The sequence below is a fragment of the Equus przewalskii genome, chromosome 8 (genome assembly GCF_037783145.1).
Source record: "Equus przewalskii isolate Varuska chromosome 8, EquPr2, whole genome shotgun sequence".
Classification (NCBI taxonomy): domain Eukaryota; kingdom Metazoa; phylum Chordata; class Mammalia; order Perissodactyla; family Equidae; genus Equus; species Equus przewalskii.
Genome location: NC_091838.1, coordinates 48710482 through 48736689, shown reverse-complemented (window position 1 = coordinate 48736689; position 26208 = coordinate 48710482). Strand labels below are relative to the sequence as shown.

Sequence of the window (26208 nt, the reverse complement as noted above, 5' to 3'; positions counted from 1 at the left end):
CAACGTGTAAGATCACTTTGTACATATAAGCAGGATTTTTGTTTTTGTTTTAAAATGTTCGCATGTTCTTGGAGATGGTGCTCATTCAACCAAATAGAAAGAAGTTTGGTCTATCCATTTCCTTTTTGCTCCTCTGTTCCTTGTAATCCGACCTTTTCACTGGCTTCTCTTGCCAAATACCATCCTGTGTAACCAGATGACCATCACCTATCTCTCTTTCCTTCTTGGCCTTCAAGATTCCCTGATTATCTTCTTCTCTCTTTGGTCTCTCTTCTATGTCAGCTTTGCTCACTTATTTTCCTTTTCTCACTCCCCAAATACAGATGTTCCAACAGTTTCCTTTTCTTCTCTCTCTCCATTCTTGCTGCAGAAGAATTCATCTGCATCCAGGTTTCTATGAGGCTCTAGACAGGTGACATCCAGATTAGACACCCTCAGCCTAAACTCTTCCCCTACGTTTCAGATCCGCATTCATAGTCCCTGCCCTTTGTGGCAGCATCTTTAAGGAGCAGTGAAGCATGGACTGGCCAGCAACCTCTAACCCTTTAGAAACTGGCCTCAAGTCATGACACACAAAAGGGATAGATGTGACAATATAAAAATATAATCCTTATGTTATATACACAAAAAAAATTGATTAAATACACAAAAAAAATTGATTAAAAGGCAAAGAACAAATTGGTGAAAATACATGCAATAAAATATCATATGGCACATTAAATCCTTAATATATGATTCAAATTAAAAAAACAACTAATATATCAATAGAATATGGACAAGAGTCATGAATATGCAATTCACAGGATTATGCACATACAAAGGGAGTAGTTATTTTACAGTGCGTCACTTTTAAGTTTTGAATTTTCATTGATACTTATAAACTATGGAAATTCATAGCTGAGGGAGTTAAAATATAGAAATACTTCTTTTGGAAGTCTCTTCAACATATATTAAGGTTTTATAGAATTTTTGTGTCTAGATAACATAATATTTTCAAAAAATAGTGTTAAATATACAGATATCATTTTGTTCAAATGGGTGTAAAATATAAGCAAAAGCCTCCTATTAGTAATTTTTTCTTGGGTCCAATAAGACATTTTTCTATGTATTTGGAGTTCTGTACAGTAGAGTATTTAATATGAATAGAAATGTGGAACTTGTCTACCTATATAAATTGTAACGCACCCAAGACACACTCCAAGGTTTGTCAAGTAATTTTATTTCTAAATTAGTGCTTCATTTTGTACTATTTCTATGAGGAAAAGGTACGGAATTAATCTGTTTCAAGATTTATACATATTTAACGGCAATTTTGGGGAAATAAAGTCACCTGCTTATTAACATAACATAAAGTGGCTCTCCACAGAGCCTCGTCTTGGTGCCACATCTATATAAGAAATGTCCTGCCCAGATACCAGCGTGACTATGCAATTCTGATAGATTCTCTTAGAACCACAGTTCTCATTTCTAACATAAAGCTTTGACTTCACAATGACCCAGGGAGGCTCTGATAAGTTGGATTAGATGGAGAAGGCTTCCTTGAACATGACCTTCCAAGAATTCCTTTCCTTCCTTTGATTATTCATGACCTAAAGCTTCTAGAAATTATTCTTTCTACTGTTATTAAAGTGCAAAAAAGTCTAGTTCTTTCAGGAGACTATGATTTGCTACAAATACAAAATTTATCATTTGAAAATAATCTTTCCCACTAAATGTTCAGTTCGCAGAGTTAAATTTGAAAAGTAAGCCTGAAGATTTCCTGATTATATTGTGATCACTTAACCACCTCTTGAGAGGTGATGGCTATCTTTGCTTTTCATTTGACACTTCAATTGTTTCTTTTAAATGTATTTTAAGAATTTGGCTTTAACCTGTTTAAAGTTAACTAAGGTACCAAGGGGGTGGTTTGGAGGAGTACCTTTAGCTTTTCATAATTTTCAACAGTCATTTCCTCCAAAATCATTCCAAACAAGAATTAATAGAGAAAAACGTCTATTCAAAAAAAATGTGGCTTTATTTGTCAAGTTTTGCACACTATAATATAGTTACTGTTTACATTAATATAATTCTTGTTTTTTGTGAAAGATAATGAAGAAATTAAATATAGATATAAAGGTACAGACATAGATATTGATACAGATATATAGACAGATCCTAAATTTTTTTAATGCATAAACATACGTATTTCAATAGAAGTATTGTATCAAAAAAAATTAGTGAAGGTCTTTATTTTCATCTGTAATCTCACCACTGTATTAGTTAGAAATCAAGCTGGAGAACTGTAAATAGTGCAGAATTCCATCATTGAGGACTCTCAACTGTGATTGAGAAACTTACAGATTTAAAATGGAATAGCTCTTAATTCTTTTGCTTTAGAGGATAATTCAAATCAATCATTTACACATCCATTTGAAAAGTGCAAAAATTAAACTTTTTCTCTATTTAATCTCCCAGGAGTGAGTTTTGCCTGGGTTTTGAAATTAGAGCTGCAAATAAGATGCCAAATTACAGCAAAAGATTTTGTATCTAGCCTATTAGAAAAGTTAGTAGTAGCTAAGGTTAATATACCCTGTTTGACATTTCTTCCTCTTGCGTTTCCTGACCCTCAACATCAGGATATATAAATTAAAAACCACCCACTGGAAACTCTTTACATCTCTAGTTTCTTAAGAGTCCCTCTCAATCTAGGGCACAGATGAACAACAGTATAACACTCTCGATTCATTCCGCATCTTTGTTTTGTTTTGAATATTTATCACATCAACACCGTAGAAAAAGATTATATGAGCATCCCCTAAGTCCTCTTTCCCACTTTCAATTCCAACTTCGACATAAAGCAAATGGATTCCCCAGCGCCTCCACCCTGTCCTTCCCTCCCTTTCTCCTTGCCGCTAATCTTATGCCTCACTTCCAAGAAGGAGATTGAAGGGAGAGGATTCTACAATCGCCCTTAAAATATCTGGAATAAAGTAAGGGAATTCAAATTGTTTGAATGCTCTCTCACTGTACTTTAATAACACCATGCTGGGGGCCGGCCCTGTGGCCGAGGGGTTAAGTTCACGTGCTCTACTTCAGCGGCACGGGGTTCACGGATTAGGATCCTGGGCGGGGACCTACACACTGTTCATCAAGCCATGCTGTGGTGCCATCCCACATAGAAGAACTAGAAGGACTTACAACTAGGATATACAACTATGTACTGAGGCTTTGGGGAGAAAAAAAAAGAGGAAGATTGACAAGAGATATTAGCTCAGAGCCAATCTTCCTATTTAAAAAGAAAAAATAGGGGCCTGGCCTCACGGCTGAGTGCTTAAGGTCGCGCACTCTGCTTTGCTGACCCAGGGTTTCACTGGCTTGGACCCTGGGCGCAGACATGGCGCTGCTCATCAAGCCATGCTGAGGCGGCGTCCCACATGCCACTACTAGAAGGACCCACAACTAAAAGTACACAGCTATGTACTGGGGGGCTTTAGGGAGAAAAAGGAAATAAAATCTTAAAAAAAAAAATAGGTAGGAAAATCATAAAAAAAAAAATACCATGCAGTACGCCATTTGAAAATGTTTTCTTAATGTTTAATATACCAAATTAAAGATATAAGCCAAATGTTTCGTTTTGTTTTTAAAGGCTACCTTGGCTGTTTGTTGAGGTTTTGAATCGTCAGTTGTCACTTTGGTATTTTATGTATAAAGTTATTTATCAATTCAAGGAGTTTGAGTTTAGAATCAGACCTGTATTTGCATCCCACTCCTCTACTTTATTATCATGGCACTCCGGGCAAGTGACCTGTGCTCGTTGACCCAGTGTTTCCTCATCCACACAGCAACTGTGTCTATGGACTTAACCAGCCTCTGTACTGCCGACTTGTCTGAGAGTGCTGTGCGGCTCTGACAGCTGGAGGATTGGCACTAACTGAAATCGTCACAACCTGAAGGGCTATTGTGATTTTGGAGACATTTACCACTCTGCTGCATGTCCCTACACTGCAGTGCAGTTCTACTTAATGTGTCCTTCTTTCTTATTGTGACCATCTCTGCTATATGTTCACAGAAGCCCACTTCTCCCTACATTTACTCTATCACTGTTAAACCAGAACTTCCAGACATTTTAATGGCACGGCAGACCTTTGATACAACTGACTGCAGTACCTTTAAGAGTGCTGGGCAATATGGAATTAGCCACTGACCTCTTTTTCCCCTTTCTCTCCTCTCCCCAGGATCTAATCTGAAGTCATATCCTTTCACATCCAGGGAATACCTATAAGCAACTAGCCAGCTTATTCTATTTTTCATATTCTCTCCCCATCCTCTCCAATTTTTAAATAATTGTACTGTGTCTACACTGTCAGACCATATAATATTGCCATTACTGTCTCTCCCATCATTTAGAATTAGATCTATAGGGAAATATGTACTTATTGTTCACCGTTGGTCCTTTTATCAATGTCTTTATAGCCATATTGGTTGTCTAAAGTTTGTTCTCTACTAGATTCCCCAAGAAAAAATAGTCCCTGGATTTTTGTTTGTTTGTTTTTTGTGGGATTATTTATTTATTTGGTGGTTTGTTTGTTTTGTTTTTGCCTGTAGTCTTTACACTTGAAAGTCGCTTTGGCTGGATATAAAAACCTTGGCTCACATTTACTTTATGTGATTACTTTAAATAGCATTGTCTTCTGACAAGGTGCTGCTGTTGAAAAGTTTGATAGAAGTTTCCTCATCAGTCACTTATTATTTATTTTATTCTATTTTACTTAGATGCCCAAAGAATATTTTTCTTTTTGTTAAAGTCCAATAGCTTAACAATTTGGAATTGGCTATCCTGGGTCAATTTTCCCAAGTGTGTGGTAGGCTGTTTAAATATGTATACTTTCTATTGTAAATTTTCCTGATTTACTGTTTTTAGCGTTTGTTCTGTTCCACTGTTTTGGCTTTCTTCCTCAAAGATTCCTATTATACGTATATTGGATCTTCTTTATCTCTCTTCTATGTCTATTATTTTCTTTCACATCTCTTTCTTCATTTCTTCCGATTTTAAAAATTTTGCTCTTTCCAACTTGTATTTCTCTTAAGGCATCACCTCTTAAATTTATTCACTCTTGTGTTGCTTCTAGTGTAGTCTTTACTTCTGAAATATTTTAATCTTTAATCTTTATTTCTAAATTTTTTCCTGAATTCTATCACATCTTTTTTAAATCACTCCATTCTCCAAAATTCTCATGTCTGAATTTTTTAAATTGTGATTTATGTTGATCTTCATAACTTCTATGATTTTCTTAATTTCATTAGCTCATTTTGGAACATTAAGCTACAGCTTTCACCTATTTTGTGGGTATGTCTTTCCAGCAGGCATCCATTGTCCACAGGGAAGTTAGTCTGATCTTAATCTCTTTTTTCATGAAACATTTTATGAGAGTCAACTGTTTTTCTTTTCTCTTGGTCATTTTTAAGTGAAATGAGAGCACCAAGACAGTTCTTCTAGCTTCATGGCTCTCCTGCTCCCGGTGTGTTCACAAAGTGATAAAAGAAAATGGTCTTGTATTTCCTGAAATCTGTCTACTCTGTATCCTTTCCCATCTTTCTTTTTATTTGAAACTTCTCTTTCCCTTGCACTTTTTTTTTTTTTTTTGGTCCATCTCAATTTTCCAGAGTTCATAGAGCCCAAAACACTCCAATGTTATGTCCCTTTGCATCCAGCAACAAACTGAAGTCTGCGGAAACCATACCCTCCCACCCCAGTTTCACATACTGTCCTCAGATGGCCCACTTCACTTTCCAGTGAGAACCTTGGGGCAATTTTATAGGTTTCCTTTTCTTTGGTCATCAAGTGGCCCCACTGCTTTCCCTCAAGACACTGATATCACACAGGTCTTGAAATTGTTGATTCTTAGTCCCATTCATATTTGGGATTGGTAAGGATCTCTTGTCACATAATCATGGGATTTTAAGCTTTGTTATTCTAATTGCTCTGTCTCTTATGATGGGATTCAGGGAAATTAAAAAATTACACTTCCTCCTGAGTTCATGTTTACTAATGAACTTATTTATTTTTTTACTTTTTATTAAGATCATGATAGTTTACAATCTTGTGAAATTTCAGTTGTACATTATTGTCAGTCATGTTGTAGGTGCACCACTTCACCCTTTGTCTCCACCCTCCCAACCCCGCTTTCCCCTGGTAACCACCAATCAGTTCTTTTTGTCTACATGTTTAACTTCCACCTATGAATGGAGTTATACAGAGTTTGTCTTTATCTGACTTATTTCACTTAACATAATACCCCCAAGGTCCATCTAAGTTGTTGTGAATGAGACGATTTTATCCTTTTTTATGGCTGAGTAGTATTCCATTGTATATATATACCATATCTTCTTTATCCAATCATCAGTTGATGGGCACTTAGGTTGCCTCCACGTCTTTGCTATTGTAAATAATGCTGCAATGAACATTGGGGTGCATCAGACTTTTGGAATGCTGATTTCAAGTTCTTTGTATAGACACCCAGTAGTGGGATGGCTGGGTCCTATGTATTTCTATTTTTAATTTTTTGAGAAATCACCATACTGTTTTCCATAGTGGCTGCACCAGTTTGCATTCCTACCAACAGTGTATGAGGGTTCCTTTTTCTCCACAACCTCTCCAACATTTGTCACTTTTTGTTTTGGTTATTTTTGCCATTCTAACAGGTGTAAGGTGATATCTTAGTGTAGTTTTGATTTGCATTTCCCTGATGATTAGTGATGATGAGCATCTTTTCACGTGTCTATTGGCCATCCATGTATTTTCTTTGGAGAAATGTCTGTTCATGTCCCCTGCCGTTTTTTGAACGGGTTGTTTGATTTTTTGTTGTTGAGCCGTGTGAGTTCTTTATATATTATGGAGATTAACTCTTTGTCAGATATATAACTTGTAAATATTTTTTCCCAATTAGTGGGTTGGTTTTTTGTTTAATCCTGTTTTCCCTTGCCTTGAAGAAGCTCTTTAGTCTGATGAAGTCCCATTTGTTTACACTAATGAACTTATTTTATAGGTGCCTGTTCCATCCCAAAAGCTCTAGATGAGGCTCCATTTAACCCATAAAATAATAAAGGTTATATTGATATGTTCTGGGACAGGATCTATACCCAATAAAAACTGTGAATCTATTATATCATTTACTTAAGTGAATTAGACTTATAGCACAGTGCAATGTCAATCAGTCATTAAATTAGTTGTAAAAAAGATTGACTAAAAAGCAAAATTTAGTTGACTGATGACTCCCTAGATATCTAATAGGAATTGAAAACAAAAGATCACTACTCCCACTGTGATTGATAAGGTGATTATTTTGACACCACTAGACAAGAAAAGGTGACAAGGAGAAATGTCATTAAAAGTAATATCTATTAACAAAGATACCTTTATGACAAACTGTCATCTTTACTCACTTTATCACAGAAGACCTTGATCTGGCAATAAGCTCTATGAATGGGTTTATTGCTACGATTATTATAACTGTATGTATCAATCTGAATCATCAAAGGAAGTCCTTTCACCCCTTTTTGGGAGGAGAAATCTGTACTCAGGCAATTCACGGTGATGAAAATCTGAGGGAGGGAGAAAAAAAGGAAAAAATTCACAAGTCACCATAGAAAGGATCTATAAACAAAACATAAGCCTTAGAGTTGAAATCAAGATACTAAATAAATCTATAGGGATAACGCAAGAATATTTGAATATTCTCACATAAAAATATGTTGAGCATAGAAAATGATATATAATACATAATTATAAATTTATAAAAATTTTTGCTTTCATATTTAATCTTGAAACAGACAATTAACATTACTTTCCTTAAAGTATATCAGCAAAATCTTACTTATTTTTCAAACATGCATAAGTTAACCGGGTAAAACACTGTCCCCTCAAGATATTAAAGCTGTCACCTCTAACGGTTATAGCAATTTCTCTAATCTCTGACCTGAGAGATAAAGAAGAACAACAACAACTCGAGAACACCTTCTCTGAAACCTAGTTATTTGTTTACACATCTGTCTCTTCTAATTGACCATGAAGTAGGAGATTTGAGACCATTTATTATTTTTGTATTACTGGTACTTAACATAGTGCCTGGTGGAAAACAGACATTTAATAAACATTCGATGACTGAATCAATGTACTTATCTGCAGAAAGCACACTAGATTAAGAGTCAAAAGCCCCAGGTTTCAGCCCCGGCTCTAACATTAACCAGCCAAGAGACCTCAGGCGAGTCACTTACTGTCCTTGGTTTTCAATTTTCCCTTTATATCATTTTTTAAATCCCTCCCTGCAGAACAGAATGCAAATACTAACACAACTCCCTGTTAGTGAAAAAGCAAAAGGGGAGCCGATGTAGGTAAGACACGGACCAGGAGGAGGGAATGTGGTAAAGGCACCGGCATCCTCATCTTACAACATGGGCTTCCAGAGACACAACAGAAACGACACGAATCCCCAAAGTGGAAACTCAAGTAAATTATTAAAGATTATAGCACTGACCAACAGAAAAACTAAGAATAGTAATTTTATTATACAATATTGGGAGGAATAGAGGGAGGAGAATAAATGACTAAACTTATCTTCATTTGGCATAGTGGGTAGATGTCAATACACACCATTTAAAGTTGACTTATCTAGGAATAGAGATGTGAGTGCAGCACCTAGATTTATGTGGTAAGCACAAGAATAGCATGAGGCACTCTCTGGGAAAAACTGGGCATACTATAACACACTCTCGGTACTATTTTCATTTGCTACCACGTGTATTATTTTTATTTAATATAAAACTTTAAATCACTCACTGCTTTCAAATGTCACAATTATGTATCCTGAAAGCCATTTCCTCAGATATGTCATCTGACCCTTGTTTTATTTGGTCCCTTGAAATTTTCATTCACCCTCAAACCCTTGACCTGAAACCTTTCACATCCCGGTATCCACAGAGAACAGCCCTGCAGAAAGCAAAGAGCCACGGCCAAGAGCTGCATTTTAAAGGGCATTTGATTTTTGATTTAACTACCAGGCCTGATCTACTTCATTTCAAGCCCTATAGGCTTTTGGTAACTTATACAATGAAGTATCTCATTGTTAGTGCTATGTCTATATAAAGATCATTTTCAATTTAATTTTTGAGCCCTTTACTTTGCAATGAGAAACATTAGCAAGGCACCACACCAATAGCAGTCAAGGCCAGATGACAGGTCTTAGTGACATGCTAATTGCAACAAGCTTGTGCACTGTGCTGCAGGCTCTCACTTTTCCAGCCACCATCTGAAAACAAGTACCTAAAGATGTGACCACAGATACATTCATTTATTCATTCATTCATTCTATAAACATCAGCACAAACCCACAGTGGGTCAAATACAACAAGAGACACTAAGGACAGAGAAGGAAGTGAGACCCCAAACTCACAGAGCTGACAGTCCAAGCGGAAGAAAGATGAGTAGCAGCAATGACCAACACACGGTGGCCGGGACTCTCCAAAGAGAGACGTATATTCAGAGGCCGTGAGAACACAGAATAGAGCACTGAGCTTGGAGGACACAAGTGAAATACAAAACCCACACAGACACTGGGATAAGACCAGGGATTCCAGAAATACTTGCTCATCTTTAGGAAAGGTAAAGACTGACTAAAGACACAAACGTCAAATGATGGAGGGGAGCTGAGGATAAAGACCACAAAAAGAACACGCCGTGCCTGTTTCTCCTCCTGAACTTCCAGGGTAGAAGTAGACAAAAAATGTTGTCTACTGCTCCTGGAGATGCCCTAACTGCAGACAACATTCATTCAGGTCACAAATATTTTTAAATACCTACCAGTCCCTGAAACTGTGCTAAGCACCAGCGCAGGTGAGCGAACCATGGTCCTGTAATCACGGAAGTCAGAGGCTGGATGGGGAGAGAGACATCATGGCGGTGCCCTAAAGCTTACAATAACTTCATCAAACACTGATCTTTAGGTCAAAAAATAAAAGCATTTTTTCCTAGGGAAATTTGACTTCTTTTATTGTTATTGTTATGACCAAGAATGGGGTTATCTTGGCCAGAATGTATAAATACATCTTTATGTCAGCAAATCAAATGATCACTCTGGTGAGCTATGCAGTTGTCCATATTTTTGGTCCTGTATTTCATATAGAAATCTTCCTGCTGGTGGCTGTAATCCACGAGGACCTCAACCCAGACCAGTTTTTTTCCACTTCCTCATAAAGCCTATCTAGTACTGCAGAAGCCAGAAGAGAAAAGAGCTCTGATGAAAACTTCCTAAGCTATTCGGATTCACAGTTGGCTCACTGATTTATCCACACGTCACACAGAGTGGACATATACTCAGATATGCAGGAAGCAATATTAATTGTAGCCTTGATAGCTCTGGGTCTCAACTGGAGAGTCGGGCTGATGGAATGTGTATGTTTACAAGGGCCACTTGAGTAGGGCAGATCCACTGAAATAACAGCTGCTTACTAGCAAAACACTACAATAAATAGACTAAATCCTCCTTGGAGGAGCTTAACAATCAGCCATCCTGTGGACAAGGTCTTTAAAGGTCAAATGAGCTACAATACACTAGACTCCACCAGGAGACACTAAGACTAGAGAAAGGTCCCTTAGCAGAAGGTCAAATGGGCTCCTTGATTCATGGCATCCTGATTCTATAAAAAGTAGATGAGAATCTGCCTTCTCTGTTCCCTGGTGTTGGCAGCTCCCAGAGTTATCCTAACAGGCAAGGATTTTAAAACAGGGTTGGCACCACTTTCCTCCTGCCTGGCTGCCTATGGTATCGGTCTGATGGTATCAACCACAGTCTCGCTGTGATGCACTCAAAACCCAAATGGTTGAACTTTAACAGCAATTGGAGGGGTTGGGAAGGCGTAGAAAGACATTAGCTAAAACCTTAGCTTGGGAACCGAGAAGCATTAATTTGTTTCATCTTGCAAACCCAACCATGCCCCAGCTCCATGCACAGCAGGGAAACGTGAGAGCAAATTTCTTAGAAGTTTATCTACAAAGCGCTGTTTGCAAATGTGTATTACAGAAGCTTAGAGAAAGGTATGCTTTCCCGAACCAAATGTTCATCCACATGTCAGGCACAGAAAGTTCTTTTTAACTTCAGTAAGAGTCCTGATTATGTAAACAGCATATAAATACTGTAAACAATTGGTCCGTCATCCAAGAGTTACAAATGTTACATATGGTCATATAATATTTTCAAAACCTCAGTTACTTGTTTTTCTATAATTCTAACAGTACATAACTTATTGTTTAGAAAAAGATTCATTAAATCAGGTGTATCCAGGCAGATAATATATAATTTTAATTTTGTCATTAGTTCAAAGATTGATTCAGATAGAAGGATGGTTTCTAAATGTACCAAGACCTTTCCAGAAATAGAGGCAGTCTCATGACAACTGACATTTTTTTAATTAAATTGCTTTTTTATGTATGAAGTGCAATGCCCATTTGTAGTTCCTACACAAGACAAGAGACTTTACCCAGATTATAACACCTCTCAGTTGTTCACTCTGTGTGCAGTAAGATTATTAAAATAAACACAGATCAATGCGCTTTAGAATTACTACATTAACTTGATTATTAATTCCCAAGATTTTTCTGAGAGCTTGCCATTAAAATAAATGGGATAATCTTTGATTTACAAAGCAATTTGGGATTTGAAAAATCATAATGCCTATGATTTGACGGGAAGTATTTATTTTCCTCTTTAAACAATTGTATTTTGCATTTTCAAAAAGATCTTTCTGATTAAAGACTAAGAAAGCTATTTATTTCCTAAGGTTGAGACTCCAAAGAGCTCTTTCCCAAGAAATTGCACATGCATTAGCCTCCAAATTACAGGGACATGACATACATCAAGAAACCAGCATTTTCACTCTAAAACACAAACAATATATAAATACATAAAAGTGCTCTTGCCAATTTCCCTAATCTGTTTTCTTCTTGGTTCTTGGAATTATTAAAGACCTTACAGATGGTTTTCTTACATTTCAGCATTTTTCTTCCATTTTATGAGATTGTATTTGGGTGCAGATGCAATGCCAAATTGAGATAGAAAGATAGACTAAAAGCAGACAATATTAACATGTGAATCTCAGTCTTGGGCATTCCTTCATTTCCTTCATGCATTAATTCATCAATTATTTATCAAAGCTCTCCTCTCTGTGCCAGGCATTGTGCTTGGAGGTGGGACATAAGAATGATGAGACAGACTCCCTGCCTCGGAAAGCTTGCTATTTTGCTGAGGATCTGAGAAACTCATGGACTTTCTGACACCTCTGTTTATACAGCAATTTCAGGGAATGATGTAAAACCTGATAGCATATTTCTTTATTTTCTCTTAAAGATACTGTGAGTATGTCTGTTACACACAGATACACATTTAGTTTACTCACATATTCCATATTCCACCACAGTTTCCCAGGTTCTTTTAGTACTCAATTTTTTCCATTTCCAGCATATACCAAGCTTGTTCCCAGTGGACAGCTTTTGCTATTTGCTGTGCCTTCCACCTCCACTGCTGTCCTCACAGATCACCACACTGCCAGCTCCTTCTTCTCATTCAGATTTCAGTCCAATGTCAGCTCTTCGGAAATATCTGCCTTGACCACCCCACCTAGAGTTGTCTTCCTCCTCCTCCTCCCACCTCAGCCCATGACCAGTAGCACACTCTATCACACTGCTCTTTTCTATTTTCTTCATAGTACTTAACGTTATTTGGGTTTATCTCGTTGTTTATCTGTTTAGTGTTTAATGATCTGTCTGCTTCATGAGGCTGTAAGCCCATAAAAGGAGGGCCCTTGTCTGCCTCAAGGTCAGTCTATTCCCAGGGCCAGTCCCGTGGTAGATATTCAACAAATATTTGTCCAATGAATTAAGAGAAAATTACTTTTCTAAATACCCATTCCCCTCTTTATCCATGCTCTTGCTTTCATAAGCAAAACCACCTAAGAGCTAAGATTGCTTGGAGTAGTTGAAGTTGTCAAGATAATACAGCAGAGTTAGCTGCTCTAACCAGATTTATCCTCAAAAAATGTTACTTGCCTGTATATCAACAAACATAAATTGAGCATTGACTATATATTCAGTATGGAGATATATGTATATATGTATGTACACATATAGATGCTATGGAAGATGCTATATACAAATGCTATGGGATGGGCCTGCCCAGTGGCACAGCGGTTAAGTTCGCACATTGCGCTTCTCGGTGGCCCGGGGTTCGCCGGTTTGGATCCCGGGTGCGATCATGACACCACTTGGCACACCATGCTGTGGCAGGCATCCCACGTATAAAGTAGAGGAAGATGGGCATGGATGTTAGCTCAGGACCAGTCTTCCTCAGCAAAAAGAGGAGGATTAGCAGCAGTTAGCTCAGGGTTAATCTCCTCAAAAATAAATAAATAAATAAATGCTATGGGAGATACAGAAGTCTATGGTATGGCCCTGTCCTCAAGGAAAAGGGGGGATATAACGGTTTTCATTGTTGTGGAATATAAAAATGAGATACTCAGTTGAATATCCCAGTCTGTACATGCTGTAAGAACTTGGAGAAAAGGAGAGAGCTCAACGTGTACCAGAGAAGACTTCCTGTAGGCATCTTAAGCTGGAAGAAAGAGAGGTAGAGGAGAAGGAAGCACATGCTGCCTCTGAGAAGAGCAAAAAGAGCAGCCTATTGGGAGAGGAGAGTTTGTGTTGAGGAGGCTAAGAAGGAGCCTGAGGAAAGGCGGTTGGTAAGGGAAGAGGGCAACCAAGATGCTTGTATCACTGTGATCAAGTAATGAATACTTGATGAGGTCAAGTGTGTATCACTGAAGCCAAGAGCAGATAGAACTGTGGCCACACTATCCAACATCCAAGTTACAGGGAAGACAAGGAGTGAGGGCTGAGAAAAGGCCACCAGGTTCAGAAGCAAAGATAGTCTGCGCCCCTTCTAGAAGCTACACTGCTGGGGCAAGTGAGACAGGACATGAAGATGCAGAGGAAGCATCTCAGCTGGGAAGCCTGGCAGAGGAAGGAGGGGTGGACAGGAACACAAGGAGCGGGCATCAGGGCCAAGCAGAGGTGCTCTTCCAAGATGGAGGAGGTGTCCACACAATGGAGAGGACGAATGTAGGAGGCTGCGGAAAGCAGGAGTGGCGGGAGCTAAGAGCCCCGGAAGCAGAGATTAAATGGGATCAATTCACAAGTGAAGTTTTGTAAGAACAAAGACAGAGGTTTCTCTGAAGCTGCAGGACAAAATGAGAGGAAAGCACAGCAAGAAAAACACATACTAAGAGGCTCAAAATTACGTCCCTGGTGCAAATCCAAGCACTAAGGCCTTGGACTAATTATTTAACCTTTCTGGACCTCCCTGGCTGCATCTTTGAAACAGGCATAACACTCCCTACATTGTACTGTGACGCGTTACAATCGGATAAAGTGTTTAAGCTGGAAAGTGCCATGAAAAGCTCAGGGAGTTTATTATTACCACCACAGGCTCTCTCTTCTCAGACAACTAGTCATCCAGCTGGTCCTGTTCTCTAACTCCAAGCTCTTCCTCGCCCCCACAGCACAGCAAACAAGGTCCTACCCATTTTCCCTCCACAACTGCTCCTGCAGGCCAGCTTCCTTTGCGTCCCCTCGGCCCCCAGTTCAAGCCCTCCTTCCCGTCAGACTGCTCCGATAGCGTCCTGCCTGGACTTTCTCAAGGCATTCTGGGATGCTATCTCCAAATGGTTCAAAGGTAGATTGGTTATGATTCACATTAATTTGAACAAACAGATATTTAATGAAGGTGAATTCCTTGTAGAAACATAAACCCTATCTCTGCACAACACGGTTGGGGGTAGAGTCTCAGGCTTCGTGGGGGAGAGAGCAAGGGAGAAATCTCCCAGGCAGAATCTTCATTGCTCTTCAGATTGCCCATTTCTGCCATTCCACTCTGTCACCTGAACAGATCTTGTAAAACAGCACCTCAGGACAGGGAAGAATTAGGACATTGCGTAACAACGGGTTGGACTGTTTTATAAATGATGATCTCCCAGTCAGAGGAGGAATTTAAGCATAGACTGAAAAGATTCACTCAACTTTCTGATCATTTGTTGTCATTTGAAACCTTTTCTGTTCATATTTAATACTTAAAACTTGTTTTGAGTTTGTAATACCTGAATATGCACAAAGTTCAAAGGGGTAAACTGTGGAAACCCACCCCCTCCAGCACTGTTCCCCAACCAACAGTTTCTTAAGGATCCTTCAGTTTCTTGTGCAACCTTCTAGAAGTATGCTATGCAAATGCATATCTTTTTCCTTTTTATACAAATGGTAGCAGAGTAAACACACAGCTCTGCGTCTTGCTTTCTTCACTTGACAATACATTTGGAAGATAGCTCTCTCTTTTTCTTTTTTAAAGAACCATGAATGTGGAGAAACAATTTCTTTAACATTAGGTTGTTTCTAGTCTTTTCATCATAACAATGCTGCAATGTATGTCTCTCAACACCGCTTTCACACACATGTGCACATACAAATTACTGGCAGCGTATAGGCCGTGTCACTGACTATTTCTAATCTGACTTTTGACTTCACTATTCTATTGAGATGGTTTTCTTCAAGGTCAGCCTTCTCCATAGCATCCTTATAAGCAGGGGTTCTCAAATTTAGTAAGCACCCAGCAGGTTTTGTTAAAACATGGATTACAGAGCCCCATCCCCAGAACTTCCACTTCAGTAGGTTGGAGGTGAGAGGTCCAAGCATTTGCATTTCTAACAATTTCCCAAGTTGATGCTGGTGCTGTTTGTGGGGGAACAGGCAGTGAGAAACCACTGCCTACAGCATTGACTTCATTGGCCAACTCCTTCTCCTCTCCCCACTTCCTTCTGAACTCTCCTTACTGACCACCCCTTCTTCCTCTGGTTCCTTTTCCTCCACATCCCCTCCATGGGGTGGGTCTAAAGTCTCATCCTTGACACTCTTTTGCCCATCCTCAATTCTCTCCATAGCAGTCTCATCGCTTCTCGTGACTTCCATCATCCCCTTTTTCTCTCCTGAGCTCCACAGTTCCCTGCTCTTCTGGTGCTTTCCAGTCTCTGCACCTCTGAGCGCCCGTTATTCCACCTGGCATGCTCTTCTTTCCGACTTCCACATGTCTAATTTCCACCTGACCCTTAAATCACAGCCCAAAAGTACCTCCTCCTTCATGTCGTCCCTGATCCCTCAGAAAGGGGGGCCCTCAACCTGCTCAAGTATTTAGACGTGAGGGTGTGTGTGTGTGAAAGAGAGAGGATAATGCAAATCTGACAAAATAAAACAATGAATCAATCTAGGTGAAGGGTGTGTGGTATTAATTGTATTATTCTTTCAACTTTTTATTTTCAATTTTTTGAAATAAAAAGTTTAGAAAAAATTTAAAATAAAAAACAAAAGTGTCTCCCTCTCCAGAACTCACTTGGCACTTTATCTCTATTTTCATTAGAGTATTTGTCACTTTCTTCCTCATATTACAGTTATTTACAGCCACGTCTCAGTTCTCAACCTAGCCCAGTGTTCTCCGAGGGCAGGCCTTTGCTTGGCCTATCGGTCCCTGAGTTCCCACAGCCTGGCCTCACGTATGAGATGCAGCAGGCAAGCTGCTCCGAAGGAACGACGGCCCCTTTGCCAGAGATAATGTAGAATATCTTACTACTGGATCCCCCCAGTACACAAAGACAGTGTGGAAAGAGCACATGCTTCAAACAGCTCGGGGGGAACTCCAGCCCTGCTGTACGTTAGCTGTACAACCTTAGGTAAGTTAGCTAACCTCTCTGGGCTTCAAAGTCTTCATTATTTAAATGGAAAATGATATCCACTTAAAATACGAATATTGCATAATACATATAAAGCTCCTGGCAGAGTGCCTGGTATATGGTAATCACTGAACAAATATTAGCCATGGTGCACACACACACACACCATCAGTCTATGAAATCCGAGTCTGTAATCTAATTCTCTGCATACACACGACAGTTCATGCATGTAAGGTACAGAGCCCTAAGCAGAATTCAGGCCAGAAACCACGGATACTCCACATTCTAACGAAAGATCAAGCCCTTGATATCCTCAGCGAGATGCCTTCCAGAGATTACTCCTCTTCTATATGAATTAATTCCAGCTTTATAGCTTTCCTGACATCCATTACCTTATAAACTGGAACAAAGGCATGGCTTTGTTTAAGTGCAATACCAAAGACTCCAGCAAATGTTTACCCTTCCCTTTTAAAGCTGCCTTCACCCACACCACGCCCCAGTAAACACATAAAAACGCCATTTGCCCTGCTTCGCAGTGTGTATCTCAACCTTTCAAGACCCCTCTCAGGAGTCCCCCAACCCTTTAGATGCCCTATAATCTTCTCTAAACTTCCACACGACGAGCTGTTTAAAACTGGGCCCTATTGAGGCAAAAAATTGGGATGTGACTTTTTCTTAATCAGTAATATCTATCAACCCCATTTCGTCCTAGACCGTCTTGCAAGCAGGACGCAAACTCCCCAGACAGATGACGGGAGGTGGGAGTCAGGGGGACGAACTAGGTCATGAACCCACGGCACTCAGGAGTATGGTCTCCTGTGGCCAGTCCTTTGGTTTCTCTTTTCATTCTGAGAATCAATGTTTACATATCTCCTCTTCTCCCTGGTGTCCAGCACTGGAGTTTGGCAGAAAGAGAATGCAGTCCATTTACAAACATCTCCTTGAAGATTCATCAAGACTACCGAAGCTGTAATTTTCTAAGGCACCGTGCTTGACACACGGGGGGGACCAACAAAAACTGATTAAATCTCTTAGACCAAAAAGAAATGTTGGGAGAGAAGGGAGGGAGAGAAATAATAAATTTGGGAAAATTTTATGGATTCGCCATGATTTGGTGCTGAATTTCAAACCAGCCTTGCAATTAGAATAACCTTATTTTCCACCAAAGAGACTGAACAATTTGCAATGTACAAGAAGTTAGAACATCTATATTTTCTCCAATTTACTACCTGTTCACAGGCTATGATCAAAGCACTGCCGTTTCCACCATCCTGTCTTTAAGCTACTAAAATTGAGATATGAGGACAGAGAAGTTGTTTTTCCTATCCATTAGCAGCTGATGGAGCAAAAAGCTAGGCTTGGCTTGCTGACTACTCATTTACCTTGAAAAGACAGCACTAGAAAGAGAAAGGGTTGACCTATACAGTGAAAACAGAAAGAAATCTAGATTTTATATGGAAAAAGTAAGTCACCATACAGGATAGCTTTAGTTGTATCTCACAAGATGAAGCAAGTCATTACACGGGCCACATCAAATGCCCTATGTCTAGGGCAGTGCTGGGGCACTACATCCACCTCATTTTCTTCCTTAAGGATGGATTTACAAAAATCTATAAGGATGGGTTTTACAAAAACGAGGGAACTTTTTACTCTCAACTTTCTTTTTTATTTTCCTGCTCAGCCAGTTGACTTATCTTAGCACATCCATGTTTCCATCCTCAGAGTGGGTCTCAGTTCTTATGTGATATTCTTTGGCATTAAAGCAAAACTCAGACACAAAGGCAATAAGTAAGGCAAAAATATTAAGGGAGATAGGGTCCAGAGGAAATATCAGCATGCCCCCACACTTTAGGTTTTCTCACAGTTTCAAAATTCACATGGAAACCTCTTTTGTAAATCCAAGTCATTTAAAACATCCTAAAGGACCCAAAGTTCGAAGAATCTGTCTATAAAATGACTATTCCTTATGTGTAAATATTCCCTTTCAATTTACCAGCTTGGTAAATGTGGGGTTTTGTTTACGGGATCTCTTACATGGCAAAGATAAAGCAGATACCATTGTGTATCTTCTACAACCTTCATTTTCTCTGATAATAATCCTCATTCCTGCTTTGGATCTTTTTTATGCTGTGCTTCCTGAATGATATTGCAAAAAAGAGTAAAGAATAGTCTTCACCATTCATAACAACAATAGAAAAGGCAAAAAAGAAAAGTGAAAGGAAATAATGTAAATGAGTGTGAAAATGAAATAAAGAATATCAGGGAAAGGAGGTAGTGAGAAACGGGTAAAATGGAGAATAAATTTGGAAAGATATGGAGAAGAAAACATTGATATGTCTCAAGGTTGAAATATTAGAAAGCATGCACTGATCTTCAATTAATACAGAGTGAGGTAGTAATTATGCAAATGAGATCACTAATGTTAGGCTATAATACACACACACACACACACACACACACACACACTCAGTTGAAGAGGGCAAGAAATCCAAACAGTCCTCACTGCCATATCCATTCTGGTCAATAAGATGTATGATATCAACAGGAAATGCACCAAGGCAACATGGACAAGCATAGGATAGACCTATGTGCTGGAAGTGTTGGGCCACTGAGCTTTGTTGGTGGAAAGGGGGAGAAAAGGGAAAAAGCAGGATGACTGATTGAACCGCTTTGCTCAAGGAAATGGGGCTGATCATCTGTTTTCTTCCTTCTGGACCCACATAGGTTGTATCCTATAATTTCTTTGAGAAGGAAAATCACAGCATGCTTTGGCCTTTTAAAAAAAAATGCAGATTTCCCTCTCGGGATGGTTAAGAGCAAGGACTCTGGACTCAGAGGGACGTGGGTTCAAAGTCCACCTTTTCCACTTGCCTAATCTTGCAGTGCCTGCTATGTAGAAAGTTGACCTTTAGTGGAATTAGAATCTGAGATGCACAGGAAAATGATCCATGGCATCTGGCAGCCTCTGTGCTGCCCACCCCACCCCAACCAGCTCTCAACCCCAAACCCACCACAAAAATTTGTTAATAGGGATGAAAATATATGCCTTATCTATGTCCTTGGCCCTCTCTAAAATTGCAACAACTTTTTGTCTGAAAGTTCCTCCCAAACCCCAAAAGGCAGGAAGAACTTTCACCACTGATCTTGCAAAGCAGAGAGCTGGACTAGCGGCCCCTCCAAAGCCCCTCCTGCAACTCAACACAGAAGGTGGACGGAGGAGCAGGGCAGGCATCCTCAGAGGGCGATCACTACTTCTGCAAGCAGAGGGGCCGGGCTAGAAGGCAGCAAAGAGCAACTCAGGGAGACATGCTTTCATATTACTGAATTATAACGGAGATTCTTTAAATGATAGAGACAGGGATTGGTAGTGGATTTATTCGTTTGCTTGATTATTTAGCAGGGCTGGTAGTGAGGGAAGAGGAACATTTTCACTGATTCAAGATCATTCCAAAAGGCTTGGCTGCAGAGGAATTAAAAAAGAGTTCATGGACCCTTGTGCACTGTGGTAGGAACATAAAATGCTAGAGTTGCTGTGGAAATCAGTATGGCAGTTCCTAAAAAGAAATTAAAATAGTGTTACCACATGATCCAGCAATTCCACTTCTGGGTATGTACCCAAAAGAGTGTGGTCTTGAAGACATAGCTGAACACACATTTTCACAGCATCATTATTCACAATAGCATGGAAGCAACCCAAGTATCTGTCCAGGGAGGAATGGATAAGCAAAATGTGGTATACGTACAATGGAGTATCATTCATCCTTAAAAAGGAAGGAGATACAGACTTATGCTACAACATGGATGAACCTTCAAGACATTATGCTACATGAAGTCAGCTAGTTACAAAAAGACATAGCTTGTGTCACGTCACTTATATGAGGTACCTAGAATGGTCAAATTCCTAGAGACAGAAAGTACAATGGCGTTTGCCAGGGGCTCGGAGAAGGGGGTCACGGGAAGTTCTTGATTAACGGGTATAGAGTTTTAGTTTTATAAGATGAAAAGAGTTCTGAAGATGGATTGTGGTGAGGTTGCACAACAAGATTAATGTATTTAATACACTTAAAATGTACTTAATGACCTTAATGTACTTAATGACATTCACATGGTTAAGATAGCAAATTTTACATTATGTGTATTTTACATCAATAAAAAAGATGTCGTATTTTCTTTTAAAAAAGTGTTCACAGAAAGAACCTCCTTCATCTTACATAGTTTATAACCCCTGAGAGGAGTGAAGCACAGAAATAGGGGGAAATTGGCATGGTGTTCCAGTGAAAAGACACAAAAAGGCAACTTGTTCCTCAAAACACTAAGTAGCATCTTAATGCTCAAGTAATTCTCTGCGGTCCCATGAGAGAGGCCTTTGTAGCACAGTGAGGCTGGTTTAATCTTGAAATCATGGTGAACAGAGAAAACAGCACTGGACAAATATAAGGAGCCCTTATATCAAAAATCTCCTTAGAAATCTGGAAGAAAGAGAAGCCTGTAATTAGGGTTTGCTGCGTTCCTGCTCCGGGGGTGATGTCATCGCCTAGAGAAAGGGAACTCAGTGCCAGGAATCCGAGCTTGCCACTCTTCAATAACTCAGTAGGTTCTCGCGTGGGAACTCCTCATCTTGGGGATTAGTGAGCAACAAATCTATTTGGTAGATACCTGTGTTTGGCTAAGGGGAGAAAGAAAAATTGAAATGGCCTTGTAAACGGGAGTCATGTGGAAGAATGTGGCACAGCAGTCCTCCAGTCAGAATCACACGGGTGGGACCTTAACATGCTGTCAACCCCTTCCTGCTCCCCTTCCTGCCATTTTCCAGCTTTAGGAAACTAAAGCTGAGAAGGCAGAAGTCACAAAGTCAGCTGTTCCGGTGCTAGGACTATCTGGTTGCCTGAGCCCCATTTCAGTGCTTGTTCTTCTGTAGCACGCTGTGCCCCACCCCCCATCAACTTCCAAGCTGTGACAGCGTGGACGCTCAGAACCTCATCTACCAAGATGTCACCTGAGTCACTCCCAGGGACCTAGGGGCAACTGTTTACATTATATGAGCTTCCAGACCACACAGACCCTGAGGGGGAAAGAACGTCCTGTTGGAGACTATTTCTGGTGCTCGTGTCATTGTGCAGAGAGACACTGTGGCACAACCAGCAAAACCAGTTCTGGGTGGAAGAACTCTGTAATAGTCCCGCCAGAATCATGTTGCAATTGAGACTGGAAATCTAGAGCTAATCCCCAAACCTATTTTAACTAATAGTTTTAACACTTTCCCTAGCCAAACTTTTCCCTATAATTAAATTAAACTAAACAATTAGAGTTCCACGTCCTTTCCTTTCTTGTGTTCGTGCTACAGCAGAGGTAGAAATAAAATGTGGGTCAACAGCAAAAGAAAAAAGCAGGAATGTGCTCTGGAAAAATCTATGAACCTTATCATCAGGTCTTGATTATACATATGTGGTAAGACCACCAAATACTAGCCTGTTTTTTTTTTTTGTTAATAAATGCACCAAAACTAAATATCCAAGTAAGTTATCCTTTAACAGAGTCATCTTGGGAAGACATGGTTTTCTCAAACAATGCTGCCGTGGCTCTCTTCTACATTGCCTTCTTCAAAGTCAGTCTTGTGCAAAAGAAATCTCATGTTTAACCCTAAAGTGATATTATCCAACTCGTTGATATGTATTTATATTTGGACCCAAGTGGTTTCTGATGTTTTTTAAAACACCCTCAAAGATCAAGATTAACCACCATTGTGGGTGTTCTAAAGGATGCCACAGCAACTTTCTTAAGCATGCCAACACAAGCCAACCTCTGGCCTGCTGCCAAAGGACTGACCAAAGGAACCAGCGAATACTGGCAGGGTTCCTGGCCCCATTCCTCTCAGCCATACTGTGTCAACCTCCATTGTGTCACTACTTTCCCCAACACTGAAAGCCAATAAAGATGTAAACTGTATATTCAGTTGTCTGAGGGGGCATGATTGGGGCGTGAAAACTCAAATGTTCACCAGGACCAAGCAGGGAAAGTTCCAGAAGGGAGAAGGCTAGAGAAAGCATTAAAGAGAACAGTCGGTCCTCACAAGAGCCACTCACAGCCTCGTAAACACTCAGGCTCCTGGTTGCCAGAATCTTTAGTTGTCTAAAAGAATCTGGAGAGGCTGGCCCCATGGCCGAGGGGCTAAGTTTGCACACTCAGCTTCGGTGGCCCAGGGTTTTGCCAGTTCCGATCCTGGGCGCAGACATGGCACCGCTCATCAGGCCATGCTGAGGTGGCGTCCCACACAGCACAACCAGGAGGACCTATAACTAGAATATACAACTATGTGCTGGGGGGCTTCGGGGAAAAGAGGGAAAAAAAAAGATTGGCAACAGATGTTAGCTCAGGTGCCAATCTTTAAAAAAGAAATAAATAAATAAAAATAAAAAATAAAAATAAAATAAAATGCCATAAAAAAACAATCTGGAAACCTAGATTAAAAAAATAATAATCTCCTTACTGTTAAATGTGGGCAAAAAATCTAAAAATTTGAAATATAAGTATATAAATGCATGATATTCATATACACGTGTATGTTCTGTGGACCATATGAAGGTTGTAGGTCACAAATTTGTGTCCTCTGGCCACATAAACCAAAACATCACATGGGTCCTGGCCCTGAAGCCTACAAAGGACTTCTGTGTGGATGTCACCAACAGGAACGCAAAGACAAATGCAACTGTTCCTGAGAAGAAGTCCATAAAAAGAAAATCGCAAACAACTCCACTGCAAGAGGAACGCTTCTACTTCTTGCTTTGTTGAAAACCTTTTTCTCAACCACGCGATTTTGTTTTTTTCAGGCTGCTTATTGCAAAATCAATAATATTTTCAAGAAATACCTTAGTTTCTGTGGGTTGAGAAAGAGTCTTCTCAGTCTCCCTAATGAAATGGGTTTAACTTCACTGGTTTTTCTTTAAAAGCCCTTCTAATAGTTTAGGGAAAATTATTTGGAACTATTTTTTATTACTTACTGATTAACCCAGACTGCATACAATTGCAACCACCAAGTAATAGTCACTAAAAATATATATTAAAGAAACAAACAGATTTTACTGCAACAAGCAAACACTGCCATTTGTCAAAGCATATGGGAGCTTAGATTCGTCAGTCTGGAACAACACACATGCACGCACACACACATTTAAACAAGAAAACTGAGCTCCTACCCATGGGAAACGAGTGGTGTCTCTGAACTGGGCTAAAAGAAAAGTCAGCTCAACTTCAAATTAACTACCTCACTGGTTGACCACAGAGCCACCTCCATCACTCAAGCTGCCCCTTCTTGTTTAGGCATTTGCTTTAAAAGGTCTTTATGGACACTTAACAGTTAACACCTTCACCCAGGAGCACTCATTTGCACAGACTGCAGGATACTGCGAATTAGGGCTGGATTACAGCTCACATTGATAGCTTGCTTTCATTGACAAGGTGCCTTGATAGCTTGCTTTCATTGACAAGGCGCCTCCCAGGATAGGATCCCACTGTCTTCCCAACGGCCTCTCCCTCCTCACACTGCTGGCTGATTATTTCTTCCTCCACCTCCCTCCCTGAGAGCGCTGGATCTTCTCACGTCACACCCCTAGCACATGTTTGGTAGAGCAGAGACAATTGGAAAAGTTTGTTTTGTTTTGTTTTGAGTGAGGGAACTTAGGCCCAGAGAGGTCAGATGACTTGCTAAGGATTTCAGCCCTGGCCCCTCCATGCTATTACACAGACTGCCTTTCCATTACTTAGCCCAGCACTCCAGCCTCTGACAGAAGAGGGTATGAACAGAAAACACGAGGCTTGGGCTAGGAACTTTAAATGGAGGCCGGGTGGACCCTAGAAGACAAACTTTCCCGACAGCTCTGTGTGGGACCTGACTTCCCAACGCATTGCAAGCCCTCCTTCCTTCCCTCAGATGCACTGAGCCACTGGAACATTCTCCAGGCTCCTCTGGCACTCTGTCTCTGCTTGCCCACTTAGGTCACCTTTCTTGGGCCTAAAGCCAGTTTCATTTACATTGTTTTATACATGAGTGAAATGAGACACTGAGCAATTCATCTTCTTCTGTAAGTTATGCCCACAATTCCCATCCAGTTTCCTTTCTCACCTAGCCTTCCCCCTGCTCGCAGACAATAAAGCATTGAAGGGAGGTGTTTACATTGACCTTTTCATTAGTTTGAGGACAGAGTCTTCTAACATCCTCTAGATGGTACATAACTGAAGCAGAAAACAAGCTTATGTTTCATCTGGAACCTTCGCATTAGTGCAAAATAAGGTTCAGGAATCAGAAGGTACGGAACACAGAAGGAAGAGTGGGCATAGCAGAAAAGTTTGGAGTTTTCATAAACTCAGAGACTCTTGGCTGGAAAGCAAATCTGAGCATGAGCCAAGTCTTAATTTTTCACCCAACCCAGTGCAACAGTGGACGTCTACCCCAGCACACACCTTGCCGGAGATTTTACCATTGCCCTTCTTAACCATTCTGGCACCAGAGAGAAACAGAGAAAGCTTAACAGTCAACAGGAAAGAAATAGCTCAAGGTCACAGCAGTGGCTACACCTCAGGGAGTGAAGTTCAGAGACCTGCAGCCCTGCTTCCTGCACCCTCCCTCCATTAGGTGCGGAAGGAGTCAGGGGTCAGGAGGTATGCCCAGTCGCTTACCTCTGAAGACATTAGCTCTGAGCACCTTCCTGCCTCTGAAGAAGGCAGCAGTTAGTGAGGGGTTTGGGGGAACCTGCAGTGCAGGGAAAACAGGTCTCTGGCCCAGCCTTGCCAGCCCCTGGTGTGAGCTGGCGGCCTGGGGGACTTGGGAGGGACACGTGGCTTGGCTTGGCCCATCCTGCAGGAGGCCACAGAGGAACAGGTACACTCCCTTCTCTCCTTTACCCCCAAAAGGCAATTTAGCTGCACATAATTGAATGTGTGTGACTTCTAGAGAAAGATAATAGGTTCATTTCCTTTCTTTCTGGCTCAAGTTAACAGATCTGTCCCCACCTATAGAGGCTTTGATGAAAGAATCATCTGCAGAGAAAGGACATGTTGTTTAAAAGGCGTGAACAATGAATCAGTGCTACTCTCTCACTCACCTTCGCCTCTTCGTTCACGTCCCAGGTGAAAGAAACAGCATTATATGCAATCTCTTCAATGTTTCCAATCGTATTAAAGCTCTCCTTGTAATCAGCTGTAACATTAAAAAAGAAAAAGTTTTTGAAACAGTAAGAGCTACTCTGTGACATGTATTGAACTATCATTTTCCGATGGGGAAACTGAACCTTCACCTCTTCTTTGGCCGTGTCTATGGCAACGTTAAGGATTTGTGCTTGCTGATACTCTTTGACTAATATGTACTCTATAAGAATGTAAGCATGTTCCTCTGTTAAAACACTAAGTCTAGATGAAGGA

The 26208-nt window shown here is 40.2% G+C and overlaps 1 protein-coding gene across 5 annotated transcripts in view; it reads right to left on the bottom strand.

Moving 5' to 3' along the window:
- Positions 1-26208, bottom strand: part of GRHL2 (grainyhead like transcription factor 2) — a 156794-nt gene that overhangs the window by 33693 nt on the left and 96893 nt on the right. For all 5 annotated transcript variants that reach the window (XM_008540923.2, XM_008540920.2, XM_008540930.2 and 2 more), the window contains exons 8-9: positions 25893-25987; positions 7423-7581 (exon numbers count right to left, since the gene is read on the bottom strand). In XM_008540923.2, coding sequence (XP_008539145.1) covers positions 7423-7581; positions 25893-25987 — 254 coding nt within the window. The remainder of the gene's footprint in view (positions 1-7422; positions 7582-25892; positions 25988-26208) is intronic.